The 18,801-nt window shown below is 36.6% G+C and overlaps 1 protein-coding gene across 1 annotated transcript; it reads right to left on the bottom strand.

Annotated features, from left to right (window-relative positions):
* Nucleotides 1-345: 345 nt before the first annotated feature.
* On the bottom strand, nt 346-16,061 carry LOC137930293 (uncharacterized). Its single transcript, XM_068773521.1, has 4 exons — nt 16,039-16,061; nt 15,408-15,590; nt 2,634-3,822; nt 346-2,325 (listed from the first exon to the last, which is right to left on the bottom strand). Exons 1-4 carry the CDS (start codon nt 16,059-16,061, stop codon nt 394-396), a joined length of 3,327 nt encoding a protein of 1,108 aa, XP_068629622.1. The 3' UTR covers nt 346-393.
* Nucleotides 16,062-18,801: the final 2,740 nt, after the last annotated feature.

Below are 18,801 nucleotides of genomic sequence, written 5' to 3'. Positions count from 1 at the left end.
AAATATATAATAATTCGTCTTACCAATATTGTCCGTTAATTCTCAACTTTTTCATGGAGTAAGTTAGTTATTCTTACCTATAGTTTGCACGCGTTAAGAGTGAGTTATAATTGTCCGCCGGCCTAATTAATTTTTGTTCCTAATTAGAAAGTTAAGTAATAGTAAGACAGTGATCAGTTAAGGGTATTCTTTAAAACGCAACGGTTGTGATCAATGTTGTGTTTAGCAAGCAGACAATGATGTTTCACTGCAATCTTAACGCGAACGACTTATAGGCTAGTTTGCTTATAAGCTCTTATATGGAGCTAAATATAAAGCTAGCTCTGTTCAGAGATAATCTTTATTAATGTCCAGACCGTTTTACTTCACGACAATTGAAACCGTATTGTAGTTTCACTTCGCGCCGATCGACTTTGGTTCGAGCTCTTCGTTGTCCTCGTGCTCGGGCACGTAGTAGAGCTCGTAAGCGGGAGCCAGCTCCACCGTCACATTGTCGCAGCGGGGGTCGTAAGGTACGCGGCGTGCGTAGCCCAGGCTGGTGTCCGAAGGCTTGTAGAGACCTTTCAGAAACGCTCTCGATGACGCGACCTCGCCGTACCCTGAGTGGTCGTGCGTCACGGTATTGTTGAACAGAATCGGGAAATTACCTGTGTAGCGCGCTTCGTTGTGGTTGAAGTTATCGACAAACCTCTGGAGCACGTCCTTCCGGAATTTCGCGTCGTAGTCGTAATTAAAGTTGTTGTTCGATTTGACCCTTTCTTTCTCCTGCGCGACCAGGTCCGCGATGGTGATGGGGCGCAGTGGACTCTGCGTGTAAGGCGTCAGGTCGGCGTCGCGGTCGTAATCGTAGTCCTTAGAGGCCTGATTCAGGAAGTCCTTGTAGTTCTTAATGACGTATGACGCCCGGTTGTATCCCTCGTGGTCGGTCACCCCGTAGGTCGTTCTGGGCTCCGTAGTCAATTGCGGGGGCTCGGTGTGGTACAGGTTTCTATTGTAATAATTCGGTTTGAATATCGTTTCTATATCTGGAGAGAAAGGATGATGTTTGCCTTGGTTGGAGTGATTCGATTCGTCCGGAAGCCGCGGGTAGTACTTGCCCAGCGAGATGTCTGCAGCATTCAAGACCGGAGTGGGTGCGTATTTCGGCGCCGCTATCTTCGCGTTGGATTTTATTTTATTTTCAAAATCGCTGTCATATCTATTATACTTCGGCCGTTGCGTGATTCGCGGCGGAAAGTATTGCACTGTCGGCCTTCTGTCGGGCACGTAGTGCGCTAGGTGCGTACTGAACTGGTATTGCGCGTGTGGCGGCGGTGAAGTCACGGGCGGCTCCGTGATGTAATTGGGAGAGGAAAACTTTTTCAATTCCAACTTCGCCAACTCCAAATATTCCGATTCATCTTCTTCGGAGACGTCATAGTAATCGAAGATGTTGAAATATTTTTTTCCTTTTTCTATAATGGATGAATCATATTTTACCTTCTTTTCGACTTTTTCTTTGGTCAAGGTTACTCTTTTCGTGGTCACTGCAGGCTGTGTGGTGGTCAGCGAGGCTGCCGTGTCTGTAGTCAATTCTGTAACGGTCTCTGTGCTTGTGACAGCAGTCGATGTTATTGTAGAAATACCTGTAGTTGTGGTTGCCTCCTCGCTGACCGTCTCCGTCGGCACATATGTGGTTGTTATATCCTGCAAAGTACTCGTCACAGTGGAAGAGGGAACCGTATTCTGAGTGCTCGTATTTTCCTCTGAACTATTAGTTTCTTCGTAGTCTGAATAAATAATGTTACCGAACAAGTCCGCTTTCTTCTTTTTGGTCTTCCGTTTCTGTGCTATTCTCTCCAACCTCTCCCTCAGATCGGGGACGTCACTCTTGCTATCTCTGAACATCATATCTCTCCATTCAGTCTCGGTCTTATTTTTTAAGACTTGAGTCAATGGTTTCGAGGAGTTCTTTGGTTTGAAAACGATTCCCAACGAACTGATGCTCTCGTTTCTCCAGCTGTTGTCATCGGGGTCTCTCACGAACTGTTTGGGCGGCAGTACCTCAATTTTCTTCATGGGTCTGTAGTTTGGATTGACCGTGTACATGACGGTGCTCTTACCTTTGTCTTGTATAGGCTTGACGTTGAACGAGCCGTCGTGGTCGGTGACTTCTGAGTGAGTCGTCTCCTCTGTGTCGTGTGTCGTTGTGTCTGTAGTTATGTGATTTGAAGCAGCCAGTGGTGTGGAGGTGCTGTTGACACGTTCTTCACTCTGTTTCGCAATTTCCTCATTATTTTTAAGAGAAGTCTCTTGTAACATTTCCTCTTTGATTGCGTCTTCATCCTGGAACAATAAAAATGTAAAATTACTATATAAATAAAGTTTCCTTTTATATATCATATTTTGCCCTTGTAATATTATTGAGAGAGAACAGACCGTTAAGATTAATCTCTCTCAATAATATATTTATTGATATAGGGTGTTTTTTGGATTTCAGGTCTTTAGAAATTTGGGTTCTTTTAGGTTTTCCTGTGACTGTCTTTAAGCAGCGACAAAGGTATAATATTATGTACACAAAGTATTTGGATTGCCAATAATCAACGCGTCACCAAGATCATAAATGAATCATTAGTACTATGTATTTAACTTACTAAATATCTCTGCGCTCCCAAAACACCTGCTAAGCTGTTACTGGTGTGAGATTCTTCGTTGTTATCTATTGCTGGCGTCGTGTTATCTACATTCGTAGTGATCTCCGGAACGTCACTGGCAGCTGTAGTCTCCATAGTTTTCGACTTCGACGAGTAATTCAGAAATCCCGCTCGTCTTGACGACACTGACTCTACTCTAGGCTTCGGTACTGTCATTTTGGTCAATACCTTTATTTGTTGAGTTGTTGGCATATCATGGTAGTTTGATGTACTTGACGTGTCAGATTTAAACATTGATTTAGTTGATGAAGTAAAATCTTTAGTTACCTTCGTTAAAGAGATAACGTCAGTTATTACGGAGTCGTCTATAGCAAAGCGAGTTTCGGCACTACCCTTTGTATCATATTTTTGGGTCGATACGGGATATTTGCGAGGGGTAGTTGTTCGTTTTCTGTCTATACCCATATACCTCCTCCACGCCGGCATATTGGCATTAGTGACTTCGTAATCACTATCGGTTGTTGAGGTCGTGAATTCTTTTAAATGTATGTTATACTGATTTGTGGAATTTGGTAAGCTATCCTCAGATAGAGTTACATCGATCCCGGTGATCAAATCATCAAATACAGTGGTTGTTTCGTCGAAATTTCCGTTTGGTCTTTTCTTAATGTTTTCAACAGACGAAGCCATAGAATTGTCCACCTCCGTAGATTCAAACGATTCCGTTTCTGTCTTATTTCTATTTTGCGATTTTGAAAACAAAACTTTTTTTGAAATTGCCTTAAATGAATCATGTAAAGATCTGTTGACTTTTAAATTAGAAAACATTCTACTATGATTTACTGCGCTGCTTGGGGAACCTGTCGCAGGTATTAATTCAGATATTGGATTCATTGCATTCATGTTGATGCCCACTGTAGTTACTTCATGCGGAGACGAAGAAATTGTTTCTACATTTCTGATATCTTCATCGCTGCTCGTGATTGGAGGGTCTATCCTTTTTTCAGACGTGCTTACATATACACCGTTGGGCCTTTTAAAGTCATGTTTGACTTCTAGATGCAAGCTTTCATCGACTGCTAAGTCTTGTGGAGTTTCTTTTGTAGCGTTGTATACACTTCTTATTGCAAATGCGTTCACTTCTGTTCCGGCGAAGATCAACACGCTAACAAAGCAAAGCGCAAACGTTCTGAAACATAAATATATAACGTATTAATATCTATTATGCATAACCTCGTGCAAAAGTCTATGTATGTTGACAATTTTACAAATTTTTTCCACTGTGTTGCTTTATAAAGTTGCTACAACGTATTCCTTCACAATTTTATATAATTATAGTAAAATAACTTTCGGAGAATATTTGCGTCTATCTGAAATTTCACCCGGAATCAACAATGGTAAAGTTAAATCACGAAACTACCACTCTATTTACATAAATATGCAATTGCACGAGGCTTATTTTTGTTCGTTGAATAAAGCCTCGGGCTGTATAACAGTGTCCATCACGCGGCGGTAGCAATATCACATCACACGAACTCGTGCGTGTGATGTCACACGGACGGCACTCATGATGCGATCGCAAGGTTCATTGATGTGGCGAATATGGCAACCGCACAGATGATGGCGCAACCTGAGAATGGCAATTTCAAATAGGGTGAGGGAGAGGATGCACAAACCGTCGTGAAAAACCAACAAAACACCAATGATTTAAGAACCAAAGATTTAAATTAGGAAATAGTTTAAGATACTTAGTAAACCATGTAAAAAAATCGGTAATATTCAAGGTAATTGCAAAAAACAAAAACGGACGCTTATGTCTGTGGAATATACAAAACAATGTAGTTGCAAGTCTTAGTCGAGTTACTCAATGACAGTAAGTAGAGACTTTCGCGTGTGTTAAGGGGCGGCTCTAGCTCGTGAAGCGCTCGTGTGCAATGAAACCCTGGCGCCCCCTAGGCCTGGCCCCCCACCCGCGGCTATAACTATTAACTTTGCCGTCATAACAAGAAAGTTATTTCATATTCCAACAAGCCTTTTTATAAGTAGGTATAGCTTCTAGTATGGTATTAGTTACGCGTTACTGTCTTAGGGAGCGCCGCGGCAACGCCTGTGACGGCGGCCCCCATGTGCAATGCACACCCTGCACTATAGGTTAAGCCGCCCCTGAATGTGTTACTCTGTATTTTTATGAATTTAGATTCCACATTGCATCTAATTTTACCAATAATCACAGCCCCTTTTTATCACATTTGACAACTATATCTAGATCACGGGTATAATCCTTCTTCTTGCAAACATCTTCGTTGTGTCTACAATCTTCAAGAATAAAGTTTTTAGCTCACAGACATCTGTTTCCATGAGCTCAATTTTGACGAAGCTGCACAAAAGTAAAATGGCTAACAGAATAACATCACATACATTGTTGTCATTACCTCCAAGATCTACTTGCCCTGGAAAAGAATCCTTCAATTAATTACAAAAATATGTATTTAATCACTGAGTCATTAGTAATTATTCCATTGTTAATAACAATCAAGAATTTATGACGTTACCAAAAGACTATATAATCAATAAAGGATTGATACATTCACGTATGACCTCAAGCATGAACAACTCGTCAATTGTAGCAATTGTGATAGCATAACGCGATTCTTTCTAAATATCTCCATTGTCTATTCTATTGTAAAAAAAACGTAAGTAGTATTTTTTGGCTTCATCGAATATCTGTGGACGAAGTGAATCATGTATATTCATTTACATGCCAGAAGAGCACAACTATATCAATAGAAAGCAGAATCAAATTCTTCTTTTCAGCCGATGGACACCCACTGCAAGGTTTAGGCCTCCCCCAAAGGTCGCCACGATGACCAGTCTTGCGCTGTCTGCATCCAACTACCCCCGATCTTAACAATGTGCTATGAAAACATGCTCCAACTTAAAGCTAAACGCACCTTGATCGCAGAGAAACCCACATCAACTTTGAGGTTTTATTTGTGTTCATTTTTACAATATCCATAATACAATAGAGCAGGGATGAGCAACACGCATGCAGCCCTCGAGGCAAGTAAATTTTAATTTTTTTTTTATAATTTTTTTATTATGCCAGAATCAAGGCTTTAAAGATAGTAAAAGTGTCTAATTAGTTGTAAATCGGTTGATTACGAACATAAAATAGGTTTAGAACATAGTTTGAACCTTGAATATATACTTTTTTTTTAAGGCCGACTGTTTTTGAAACTGCGGCCCTCCGACCAAAAAAGGTTGCTCGCCCCTGCAATAGAGCAATTGATTCCCAAGCTTTATTATCACTTAGAAATCCTTCACACTTCAAGTTTCTATTAAATTTATTACAACATATTTCAGACTTATAAGACGTGAACAAATGGTGGTAGCCCAACGGTACAAAGCTAAGACTTGCGACCATTGGCCGCGGGTTCGATTCTCGTGAACCTTGACCTCTCGACCTTGCATATTTTAAACTTTTGTCTTCTGCGTACCATAACAAAACACTGCGGTCGCAAACCCGCCTGTCAGCGTGGCGATTATCCCCCATAGATATCCTTGGGTGAGATTGTAAAACCTTTCACAGATGTTCACAGAAGATGAAATAATAATATGGATCTTAGAGAAATGTATGACATTATTATTTTTCGATTTATTTATCAATATTATAATACATCTCTGTACATCTAAATTTAACGATGATAAATCTACCTACGATATCATTACTTTGCGATCACATTGTTTTCGGTACGTTAAGACGCGCCCTGTTGCGCTTTGGCTGAGAGATACTTACAACTGTGATTAAAATGTAATGTGAAATTTTAATATAAAACTTTCGAGCATTAGGAAGGCTGGTAATATTTTTTCCTAGGTTAATAGGACTGTCTATAAAAATGGCAAAGCGCTTGTTTATCAAAAGCTTTAATTATATCAATTTCGTCAAAAGTGTCAAATCTCGATTGGTGCCAAAATCTCTTAATCATTTAAAAAAAAAAACCGTCAAAAATTCGACTTATATCGTTCCACAACCACTGTATTCGCCTGATTTGGCTCCGTGAGACTTCTGGCAGTTCAGCAAACTCAAAAAGACAATGAGCGGAGGCGTTTTGGTATGATTGAGGACATAATAACCGAATCGAAGAAGGTTTTGAAGGCTTTACCGGAACAAGGCTTTTTAGACTTGTTCGAGGACTAAAAAAACGTTGGCAAAACGTTGGATGAATTTAATTTGGAAGAATAAATGACGAATTCATGCTTTATAATTAAATTCATCTTACGTTTTAATAACATTATTAAAAGCAGAGATGATTGGTGTATTATTCGTAGTAATAATAAAGTGCTCGTAAGTAATTATGTACAGTTGAAACTTAAAAAGGAGTATAAATCAAATACTGCATGTGATGTCAAAGTGTGCGGCCCTTCTTCGTCAATGGACATATAGCGACAGAGTTTTCATTCAATAAAAAATGTTATTACATCCATTCGAATTACATTTGAACGCGGGGCGGGGCTCCGGCGAAACTATCGGAATATAACGTCAGGATATTATCAAACATCGACCGGCAGCGAGCGCATCGATATTAAATCACATTGTAACCCATGTTTACATAATATCTATGCGAGGAGCTAGCCGCAACATAAACGCCCTGATATCGCTCTACAATCGCACCGCAGTCGCGTCACACGATGGTGTTGAAATATAACCTTCTTAGGGCAATTGGCAATCCAAACTCAGTCTCTCCATGAATAATTCTTCGAAGTGGAAAAGATCTTACCGGTTCCTTAACCTGGTAATAATTATATAGCCTGAACTAAAACTTACGAATAACATTCGCTATAAATGCTAAAAGGAAATTCCATGTGTCCTTGATAACTTCCCAATCGAATCAAGGTTTTTCTTTCCTGGTCGCACCGGAAAGAAAATTTTAAAAATGTTTCGAATGAAAGACCAGACAAGAGCAATCCGGGGCGGCGTCCTGTCACTTATCAACTTAAGAGCCTAAACAAGTAAAGAGCTTGCCTGCTTAATTAGGTAAAATAGACAAAACATGACAAATTATAAACTAGTAATTAATTAATCAATTACAATTAACATTGAATGAAAACTGTTTTCAGTTTAAATTTGGAATAAGATAAAAAAGGGAATAAGATGCCATTAATAATATTTTAGTATACATATTTAATTCAATAAAATGATTTCTAGCACGTCTATATTATTTCTATTTTGGGAACCAATTTTAAATATAATTATTAATCAAACATATCGTACATCGTATTTCATAAGTTTGTTATTATATTATCATTACTTATTCTAAGCCTAGATTACACTTCGAGTGTAATTTATATAATACGATACAATACATTGTACTTAATGTCAACATTAGAATACAGTAGCACAGTAAAACCGACTCCCATAACATAGCCGGTCTATGTAAATTACGTACACTGTAATGAATTTTGTAATATTATTAATGAGGAAATTAAAATTGTTGAGAATTATTATTGACAACGAACTGACCCGGCAGGGATTGTCCTCTTTTTTGGTCTTTGGAAGGAAGACAGAGTCATGTGGGTTTGCTCACATAATCTCGCATTCGCTCTTCTTCCTTCGTTCTTAATATCTTTTCCCCTATAACTCTAGTAGGAATTAAGTGCCTCCGTCCTAAACATGCGCATCATGAGACCATCAACATAAATAATCAATACAAAACTCATCAAAACGAAGTATAATAAAAAAAAAAGTTATTTCTACACCATACTATTTTTTGTAATGCTTTTAAATACACATCGAGCGATTAAACGGCAGTCAGGTAAACCAACAACTTCGTCATTATTTAACGCACGGAGCAGCTACAGGAGCCTGATAGAGCTAAATACTCCTAAAAGTCTAAGAGTGGAAGGACACGGAAACTTATCACTTAACGATTTCCCAGGATAACCTGTCCTGCAGAAGCATCCTTGGATAAGGTAACGACCCTCACCATCGAGGATTATGACGCGAGGAATACTTATGTGCATTGCTATTTCTATTTTCTGGTGGAAATATCTAAACCTAATGATTTTCAGTCACAAAAACAGGCGACATGCTCGATGTGATGATGTGAAAAACATGGATTTGCAGTATGACAAAAAATCTCCTCAACTGCTCTATCGATTTATTTATCGATATTACAAAACCTCAATGAAAATCGTAATTTTGAAATGGGTTAAGACAAAACAGATTTTTTTTATTTATATATATTTTTTATATATAGATTTGCTTTTCCCTACCCGCTTGACGAGGCCTGCACTACATTTTATGAGTGACGATTCCTGTTAATTTTTAACGTACAAAAAAAATTCTAGCCAAGTTTTTTACCTGTAAAAGCTGATTGAAAATATGCATTTATGTAATTGACACCCATAAATCCTCTGAGGGGTAGAATTTTGTAAAATTCGCAAATTACAAGGCAATAAACATTGTGGTTGTAGAGATATTGTGATGAGTCAGCACATAAGCGAAAATCTCTCGTACAGATGATTGTAAATATGCAGTAGATGCTTTTTTTACCGCTTTAAATCTTTTACACTTATTTCCAACTAACCTGTTCAAAGTAGTCGCTTTGAAAAATTTTACATTTTTTTATTGGAATGCGACAAGCCAATAACTTCTGACAGTAACATTGTACATGAACCTATTTCCAATCACCTTGTATATATTTAGATTATAGACAAATAAATCTATAGAAATCGCAACCAAGTTTATTAATTACAGAGTATGGTCAAATTCATTTTTTGTCTTAAAAAATTTGTGACCGAGCGGTCTTGAAAATTTACTTTTATACGCGAATTAAATTGAGGTAAGCTTGAACATTATCTCCTAGGACATCTGGTCTCATCCTTTTAATTATACCATTTTGAAGATCGTCGACCAAAAAACGTTGAGATGTCTTAATTTTCGCCGCGTTATTTTTCTTTTCTATCTACCGCGTCTGACCTTGACGCGGTGCAGCGGCAACTGTTTGGCTGCGACGGAGCCCACACGACAGTGAACTTTCTACCAGATAAGCCTCATATGTTAACATTCGATTCGCTTTGGAAATAACGCGCTATTGGAGCGGAAACCTCGCCGGTGCGTGCACGCCCGCAATTGTTCGCCCGATCTAGCGCAGCGGCCGAAAGTGCCTAGGCCAGTGCTTCTTAAACTTATACGAGCTCCCAAACCCTGGAAATTTTGAGAATTAATTACTTTTTAATTTTTAAATACTTCAATAGAACATTTGAAGAGAGCGTTCTTATCAAAATAATTTACGTATTTATCATTTATATATATTAGATCAGATAGACGAAATAACTGCCAGAAGAGTCCAATTTGATTGAATTAAATTCTTCTTCCTCTTTTCAGCCGAAAGACGCAACTTCGAGGTACTGCGCTGCCCGGATCCAGCGACTTCCCGTCACCTTAATTATGTTAGCGGTTCACCAATTTGATTTCACCTATTTACACAATTTATTTTTTACATAAAGAAGTGAAGTAAATTAAAATACATGTACCTATCTAAAAATATAAAGGACTTTTACGTTGTCGTCTTTCCATTCTATAGACGCCTATTGCAAGGTATCAGCCTCCCCCAAAGATATATATGAGAGTATATACCATAATCGCCACTTAGCAGGCGGGTTGGCGATTGAAGTATGGTTTTAGGTATGCAGAGGACACTGCTATCCAACTACTTGAAATTTGTTTGTGAGCAGTCGCAGTTTTTTTTTATAATTATTGCACAAAGCGTGAGTTATATAAGATTGTATCCCAGGAGTCGAACCGGCGACCTACAATCTAAAACTCAGTCCTCTACGACTGGGCAACCACTGCTCAGTCATGGCATCATTCAACTTTATAAAATAGAAACGATTGCTCTTATAAATGCGTGCATTTATAAGAGCAATCGTTTATTAATAAGACGTTATGTCAAATAAGTAATGAACTGTAATTCGTTTATCAGCCTCCGCCATCTTCTGCTGCCAAATGGTAGAGACCTTTTTTATTCAGGTCAATAAGTTTTGCATCATTTTACAAAAAAAATATATAGTTTTTCCTAAATCCATACAATTTCCTTAACACATTATCATTTCATTATCACTTCTCTATTTCCTAATTTATTGTCATGTCGACCGATTGCTTATTTATCACATATTTCTACTGGTTTGGCTAATTACTTTTGAAAGCAAAAAGTCTGTCGATATCTTGTCAAAAACTATGAATAAACATATATAAAGCCCCCGGTTTAAGAAACGCTGACCGAGTGCATTGGCAAATTATCTACTGCATATTGTGGTTTTCGTCCCTGCGACAGGCTCTTCTTACTAAATATAACGAGGATTTAGAACTAACAATCTGCCCGTTATCTTTATAAGCTTATATTCTTCTGATAGATACAGGTGTCCTAAATGTCTATCTATCTTTACAGTCTTCTGCTTATATAACAACTTCCAGAAACTATTCTGAAGCAGTCGATCCTTCTGTTTGGTTCTACACCTCTTAGACCCTCACGCAGTCTCCAATTTAAAACTTTTCTTTTACATCTGCTGTTGGCATATTGCTATATTCTCTCTTTTTTAGCACAAATATAAAATATAAAGATTATTCAAATCGCCACCCTCACCGAATAAAATGATCAGTTCGAAAATGCGGTTTTTCAGAATAGTTGAAATTATATAATATTGTTTATATCTCAAATGTTACACTTAATACCATAATCTGTGTATAATTTGAAATATAATTTTATATGGAACAATCTTTGAATATTTATATTTGAAAGAACGCTATGCGTATAATTTTTTATACTCGTTTGTGCTTTACCTTGTTCATATAGAGAAAAAAAAAAGAAAACTTTGTCTATCTCCGCCATCTTGAGCCAGAAGATTATGGAAAAAATTTACTGCAATTGGTTGCAATTAATTAAACTTTTTTGTGTGTAAATAATTCAACAAACGACTCTGTGAATGTGGTCTGTGTCTCTTTAAATAAAATAAAGAAAGACGGAAGAAGATATTAACTTTGCTTAATTAAAACCTCAAATTAATATTTACGAAACAAATTTAAATACATACATTGCCACACAATACATTTCCAAATATACATACAAGAAGTGTGTTCAGTTCAGTTCAGTTCTGGGGCAATCTTTCTGAACAAATTATTAGTAATTATAATTCATAAGTAAATTTAGTTATTCCTAACGTGTGAAATTATGTTTGTTGAATCATTTATATGATTGATATTATAGTGTATACATCAATAGTTTTATTTTATTTAAAACAGCAACTGTTTAATTTCTGGCCGGATCATCTCTACAGATCAGAGATTCACCCGATTGTTGCTTTCTACTTATAATGTTAAAATAATCGACGATTTAAAAGCGCATGTAAACGCCTACCCTAATAAAGATATTTTGTATTTAAATTATTAATTTACAAGATTAATAAAAATGTGTTCAATATAATAAACCAATCATTGTAATGGACTCGAGGAATAACAAGTAAAAAATTACTAATTTAATTATTTTAAAAGAATGATGTCCTTTAATAAAATAATGCTATTGATTTCAATAATAATATTTTGTACATTACTTTTCACATGATACAATCTTATATAATCCACACTTTTTGCATTTATATAGGATTGCCAGTGATCACAAATAAGTTTCCAGAGAATCGATCACCACACCGCGATCGCCAGCTCGCCTGCCAAGCGTGATGATAACGGTATATCACCCCATAGATATCTTTGGAGAGACTTATGCCTTGCAATGTTCATTCATGGACTGAAACGATTAAATTATTTACGGGAAAATGATGAAAACTCAGAGAAAAGTTACGTGCAGAAAAACATTATGTATGAATACATTATATAAAACCTTTGTGCATAAGAATAAATATAAATAAAAGAAAAAGCGATGCACACAAAAGTAACGCACGATATATAGAAGGATTTGTTATTACTTTTCTATATGCTTTACAAAATTAGTAACTGCAAATAATTTTTAGGTCACTGTGTACGGTTTACAAATCAACTCCTGTCTTTCAGACAACTATAGTATGGAAACAGTAGAGGGATATATAACGGGTAGTTAACGTATACAAGGATATATAAATATGTATGTAGCATATATATTTATAATAAATGCTGTTTAATACATAATTATAAATGTAATAATCAATTTAAACATCAAACTAACTTATTTCTCAGATATTAAACTTTCGTGGCCATTTTAAGTTGTATAATGTCGTTATAAGAGATTCATTTGATTCTAGATTCTATCATATACATAAATATCTGTCTCGTGAAGTAATAAAACAAGCAAGTTGATCATTTTCAATAATTTAAAGGGAGTTATTGAAAATGATTTATATTGTTAAGATCGATCAGAAGCAGTAAATTATTTGCCCTATATCCAACCTATAGGTAATCTCTGTAGGAGGCTTTTGTCCACATGTGGACGTCTTACGGCTAAAATAATGATGAAAGTGGATAATAATATAAACAAACAAAACGGTATAGACAAAGTTTGTTAACTATTTTATTTATTTTTAAACGGTTTTATTTAGTTCGACCCGTACGGAATTAATTTGTTTGTGTCAAAATTAGAAATTGAAATTTAAGCACCTTCCCGTTGTCAGATTGATCTGAAATTTGGTACACACATTTAATTTAGATGACAATACAATATAATAAAATCAATAACTTTATAAATCTAAGATGGCCGCCGATACAAAATGGCGGATTACGTATTTTATCTTAACCCCCTCAATATGGGTATCAAATGAAAGGGCTACACTAGTAAAACACGATGATTATGTCAAAATTTAAAATTCAAGATGGACGCCGTTCCAATATGGCGGAATAGGTACATATTTTTCCACAACCACCACAATATGGATATCAAAAAACCGTTTAATTTAAAAGTTTTTTAAATGTATTTATATAATCCTTGTAATACAATAAGTCTTTAAATTTAATTTGTGAGTTCATTAACCTCTGTTGTTGAATTTAATTGCATAATTATTATTATTTTCTGTTGCCCGTAATTTGCGATGATTTCTCCCCGATCCCCGCGGCCAATTCCGGTGTCGATTAAATATTGCAATACCTTCGCTACGCACAAGCCACGCGATGTGCGATCTCTGGCTAACATGAAATGTTACTTTAATGAACGATGTTTAATAAAAATTCAAATTTAAATCAGCCATCTTCATCAGCCTTATCATTAGAAGTAATTAATAGCTTTTTAGTTTTAATAAATCATTTAGAAAACCATTAATAGATGTAAAACATCAATCAACTTATATTTTATGTTCTAAATTTCTCTTTAAAAAAATTACTATAATATTTAAATAGATTGGAAGAAATCTTGTAAATAACCTGTTAAATATGATATAAGAGAAACCTTAAAAGGTGGAAAATTAAAAATTAATTAAAAGGTATAATGTTGTCTAACATGAATCTTTATTTAAAAATATCAAAACACATTGATGACAATGAAAGTGTTCATAATTGGCCAGTTGAAGAATAATTAAAAAAAATTATAGAACTCTTTACTGATCTTTCTTCTTATTAAATAATTGTTGTCGATTTTCATATATTACTTAAAATTATTTGTCATCGTCATTTCTACGTGTAAAATAAAAATGTGCCCCTATACTTCTCACAAGGTTTTACAGGATGTAACGATGCAAAGGTTGTTAAGGAATACTATATTAAGATGTATTTTCTAATTTTATAAATTAATACCTATATTTTTGGTATCCTTCAGTGTACAAAGCCTTGAATGTTACCTACATATTCACCTATTAAAGTAAAGTTTACCACGCATTCATTTCTGTATTCACCGGTAGCTTACAACATAATTACAAAAAGCATTTGCAATTCGTAAAAATGTAATAATAACAACCAAATTAGAGCGACAACCTTTCAGGAGATTGTTTTCAGATTTTATAAACCAATTGATCATCTTAAAAGACGAAGACACGTTCCTATAGCCATATAACAGTAGCTGCTCTTACAACAAATACACGATTGCTTTTGTAAAGCTTCTGTTATTATTGACTTGCTAAGGTGGAACAATGAACAACATCCAGAAGTTTCTAAAGTGTAAAATGAATCCTCTGATGTTATAAATACGGCAATGTGAGAAATGTGCCTGAAGGAAGATATAAAAGAACGCCAGATTCACGACCATTACGAAACATTGCACACTAAAACCTTATAAAGCCCAATAGCCTTCGTATTCTTTACCGAGAACGACACGGGGGTAATAAGTACACAGCTATGTGCTTATTGTCTCGATTTTCAAAAGCTTAAGTTAACAAACTCTCTATTTTATTCCATTTTTAAAGTACTCGACATTAAATCTTCATGTGACTGACATCAGCTCTAAATACACTATTAACTTAATTAATGAAAAATCTCTACGTCAGATTTAAATACAATTGTACAAGTAATATATCCAACTTTAGTTTTCCGTTAAAATTTCAAAGACTAATTTTAAAGACTTTTTAAAGTAATTAATGAAATAAAATATATTAAATTAGATTTAGGGCTGTATGTTTCGAATACTTTTGCCGAGAAATTTCGTGTGAAAAGAGCAACTGTCGAGTTTCAGTCCGACTCTTAGATGAGCATTTCGGGACTCACGGACAGACTAAACTGGCATTTTTATAATGGTGAAATGTTTATAGATTTAATAATTAAATTTGAATTGGATAAAATATACCAAAACTAGCTAATGCCATTACGGAGAGCTGTTTGCAAATACAAAGCCGAGGATCGGGTGCAGGTCATTGATAGAACGCAACAAAGTCATGTCCAGTTTGACAGGAATGTCCTTTGCGTGGACGAACTTGAACCAGAGTTGGAAACTGCACGCTCGCTGACGGTGAATGAATGCACCCGGGCAGTCATAGTCCGCCGCCTCGGCGCTGCAATTGCGGACAGCCGACGGGCATGTACACATTGGCATGTAACAATATGTAAATAAGTTTTTTTAAGCCATCAGTGCGTAAATTTAATGCATTTTTGTAATGTTCTAATTTATTTCGTGAATTTCGCAAAAGCCGCGCACTTGCAGAAGACGTTATAGGTATAACCGACTTTCCCCACGTGTTTTTATGTACACATTATTATTTAAATGTGCCCGTAAAACTTTCGAGAGATTCACGGATAGACATCGAATTGAATATCTCGATTCGAAATTAGAAATTTTATACAACATACAATTTTGGAATAAGATTCAAATTGTCTTTTGCCATAAAAAAAGAAACTGTCAAAAAGCGCGCCAAAAACGTTTCTGTCAATGATGAGTGAATATACGATTTATTTATGAATTGTGATTGGTAATTATTTTTTTCCGCGCTATTTCCCGCATACCTGAGAGAGTGAAGCGGTGACATCTTGTAGCCGCGTCACGTTCGCCGCATGATACACAACACGCGCGCGCCACGGCCGCACGGGTACTGAGCCGGCCCGCATCGGCGCAGGCGCATTGGCCAACCGGCGAAAATTAAAAAAATAATTACATGCTGTCCAATATGCCCGGCGTTAGTATCCTTTTCCGATTCAACACAATTTTTCTATAATTCGATAACCGGATCGTGCTTCTCTATCGGAAACACGACGACCAACTTGAACACAAAAAAATTAACTCGAAACGTGTGACACTAAACTGAGATCCCATTTCGGGGACGAAGGATTTATATAAATCTTTAAAGACGAAATTTAGTTTTTTGTACTAGACTTGGCGGCAGTGCCCAAATGGCATTTGCTGATTCCGAGAGCTTGACGTGGCGGGACGCAGAGTTTAAGCGCTCCTGGGGGCACCTTGACTCGGGCCGCTACATACATACTATTTTACCGGATTAGAAGGCTTCTGAGCTTCGGTGGATGCTCCACAGAGTGACTAGACTCAAGGTCCCCCACTAGAGGACAAGCGACCTCGACTTGGGCTGTAACTCGTCGATAACTCCCGTCCAACATTTCAACACAAGGGCTCCGAAGATGGACGAACTTCGGCTTGGCCGGTTGCTATTGCCTGGCTAACATCACTACTCAGACTTCGGAAAGCGTTATCGTTGGGAGAAGAAGTGACAGAAGAAACTCCATCAACGCTTCTATCTAATATGGTAGGGAGTAGGAGTTCCCTGTAATATACGATTCAACCTTTTTATTAAACCGTGTTATTTAGTTCGACACGTACGGAATTTGTTTATTTGGGTCAAAATTAGAAATTGAAATTTAAGCACCTTCCCGTTGTCAGATTGATCTAAAATTTGGTACACACATTTAATTTAGATGACAATACTATATAATAAAATCAATAACATTATAAATGTAAGATTGCCGCCGATACAAAATGGCGGATTACATATTTTTCCTTAACCCCCTCTATATGGGTATCAAATAAAACGGCTACATTAGTAAAACACGATGATTATGTCAAAGTTTAAAATTCAAGATGGACGCCGTTCCAATATGGCGGACTAGGTACATATTTTTCCACAACCACCACAATATGGGTATCAAAAAACCGTTTAACTTAAAAGTTTTTTAAATGTATTTATTTTCCGACGTAATTAAAACATTATTTAGTACTTTAGTTTATTCAAATGTATTATTAATATTACGGAAAACGTCGTGCCTTCAAACGTAGCACCGAGACCGAGTTTCCGAACGATGGTTTAAAAGGCTGTAAAGCGTTGCAAATGTCTAGACTAAGGATCCTGCGCGCTCTAGTCATGTCTGCAGAATCTGTAAATAAGAGTTCGGCAACAGTGACTATTCGACCGAAAACCACTGTCTCTCTTTGAAGCTCTCGAAAACAATTGCTTGCAAAAATATTATTTATATATATCTAAGCTTTTCCTTGGAAACCACTCAGAATCAATGCAAAAGTACAGAACAGATGTGCCTTATTCTAAAACGGACGGTTTACACTTATTTATACGACAAGTATATAGTCTTTCGTCGTGTTCTTTTGGGACAATTTACATACATGTAAGTTTCAACAACGTCGCTTGATGCAGGCAGTGCAAAACTTACAACATTATTTAGGCGATCTATAGGGAGGCTTAAACCTTATAGTAGGCGTCTATCGACTAGTATGATATTGTTAACTTAAATAACCGTTGGAGATTACTTAAACTAGTTAGTTAAATATATATTTAGATGAGATAACTCAGTGGTAGAGGACTTAGATTTACGAGAGCAGCTCGAGGGTGCGATTCCCGGAATACAATCTAACAACCTCTCCTTTACTCACAAGTTTCCATAGGATAGACAGCAGCGTCTTCTACGTATCATAATACCGCACTGCAATCGCCAACATGCCTGCCAAGCGTAGCGACTATATTACATCCCCCACATATATCTTTGGGGGGAGGCCTAGGTTTTGCTGCTAGCGTATATGAGCTGAAACTAGAGCGACAATAACGAAACAATTACTCATAATAAATAATAAACTTATAATTGCATTTACTAAGCATAATTGAAGACTTATGGAGATCAGAATTCCTCGAACAACTTTATTTCAAATTCGTCTAGGACATTATATAGTTAGACCGTGAATGCTGGTCGCGGTTCTAGAGAAGATCTAGATTAGCCATGGACGTCCGATTGCTGAAATGGTGATGATGATATTGCGCCGTGGGTAGGCCGCCCACTAGGTGGGCTTACGAGATAGTTAAGGTCGCGGGAAATCGCTAGATCCGGGAGACAGGACCGGTCATCGTGGCGATCTTTGTAGAAAACCTATACCTTGCAGTGGGCATTCATCCGCTGATAAGATGAAGTATCCGCCAAAAAAATCGATCTATGGACTTTTTAAAATACATAATACACCTATCCCCCGATTAACACGGTACTTGTTTTACACGTTTTCACTTTTAAACGGTTTTCCAAATAAGTTTTTTTTTTTGTTTCAATAACCGATTTTATTACCGCCTCTCATAATGTAAATGTTTCTGGTTCAAACATCGAATCGGCACAAATAACTTCGAGTGATGAAAGTGAATTCGAACCTTCAATTCTGAAAAAAAGAATGAGAGTAATTTCTGACAGTGACAAAGGATAATAAAACACCTTTTGTTTTATTTTTTATTCTTCTGTTTAATGTACTGTAATTAAATAAATAAACAG

Source organism: Battus philenor, unplaced genomic scaffold, assembly GCF_028537555.1.
Source record: "Battus philenor isolate CCGP_79_NKW_IND1 unplaced genomic scaffold, ilBatPhil1.0.hap1 SCAF_6, whole genome shotgun sequence".
Taxonomy (NCBI): domain Eukaryota; kingdom Metazoa; phylum Arthropoda; class Insecta; order Lepidoptera; family Papilionidae; genus Battus; species Battus philenor.
Note: the sequence above shows the minus strand (reverse complement) of the source record. Positions and strands in the feature narration are given on the sequence as shown.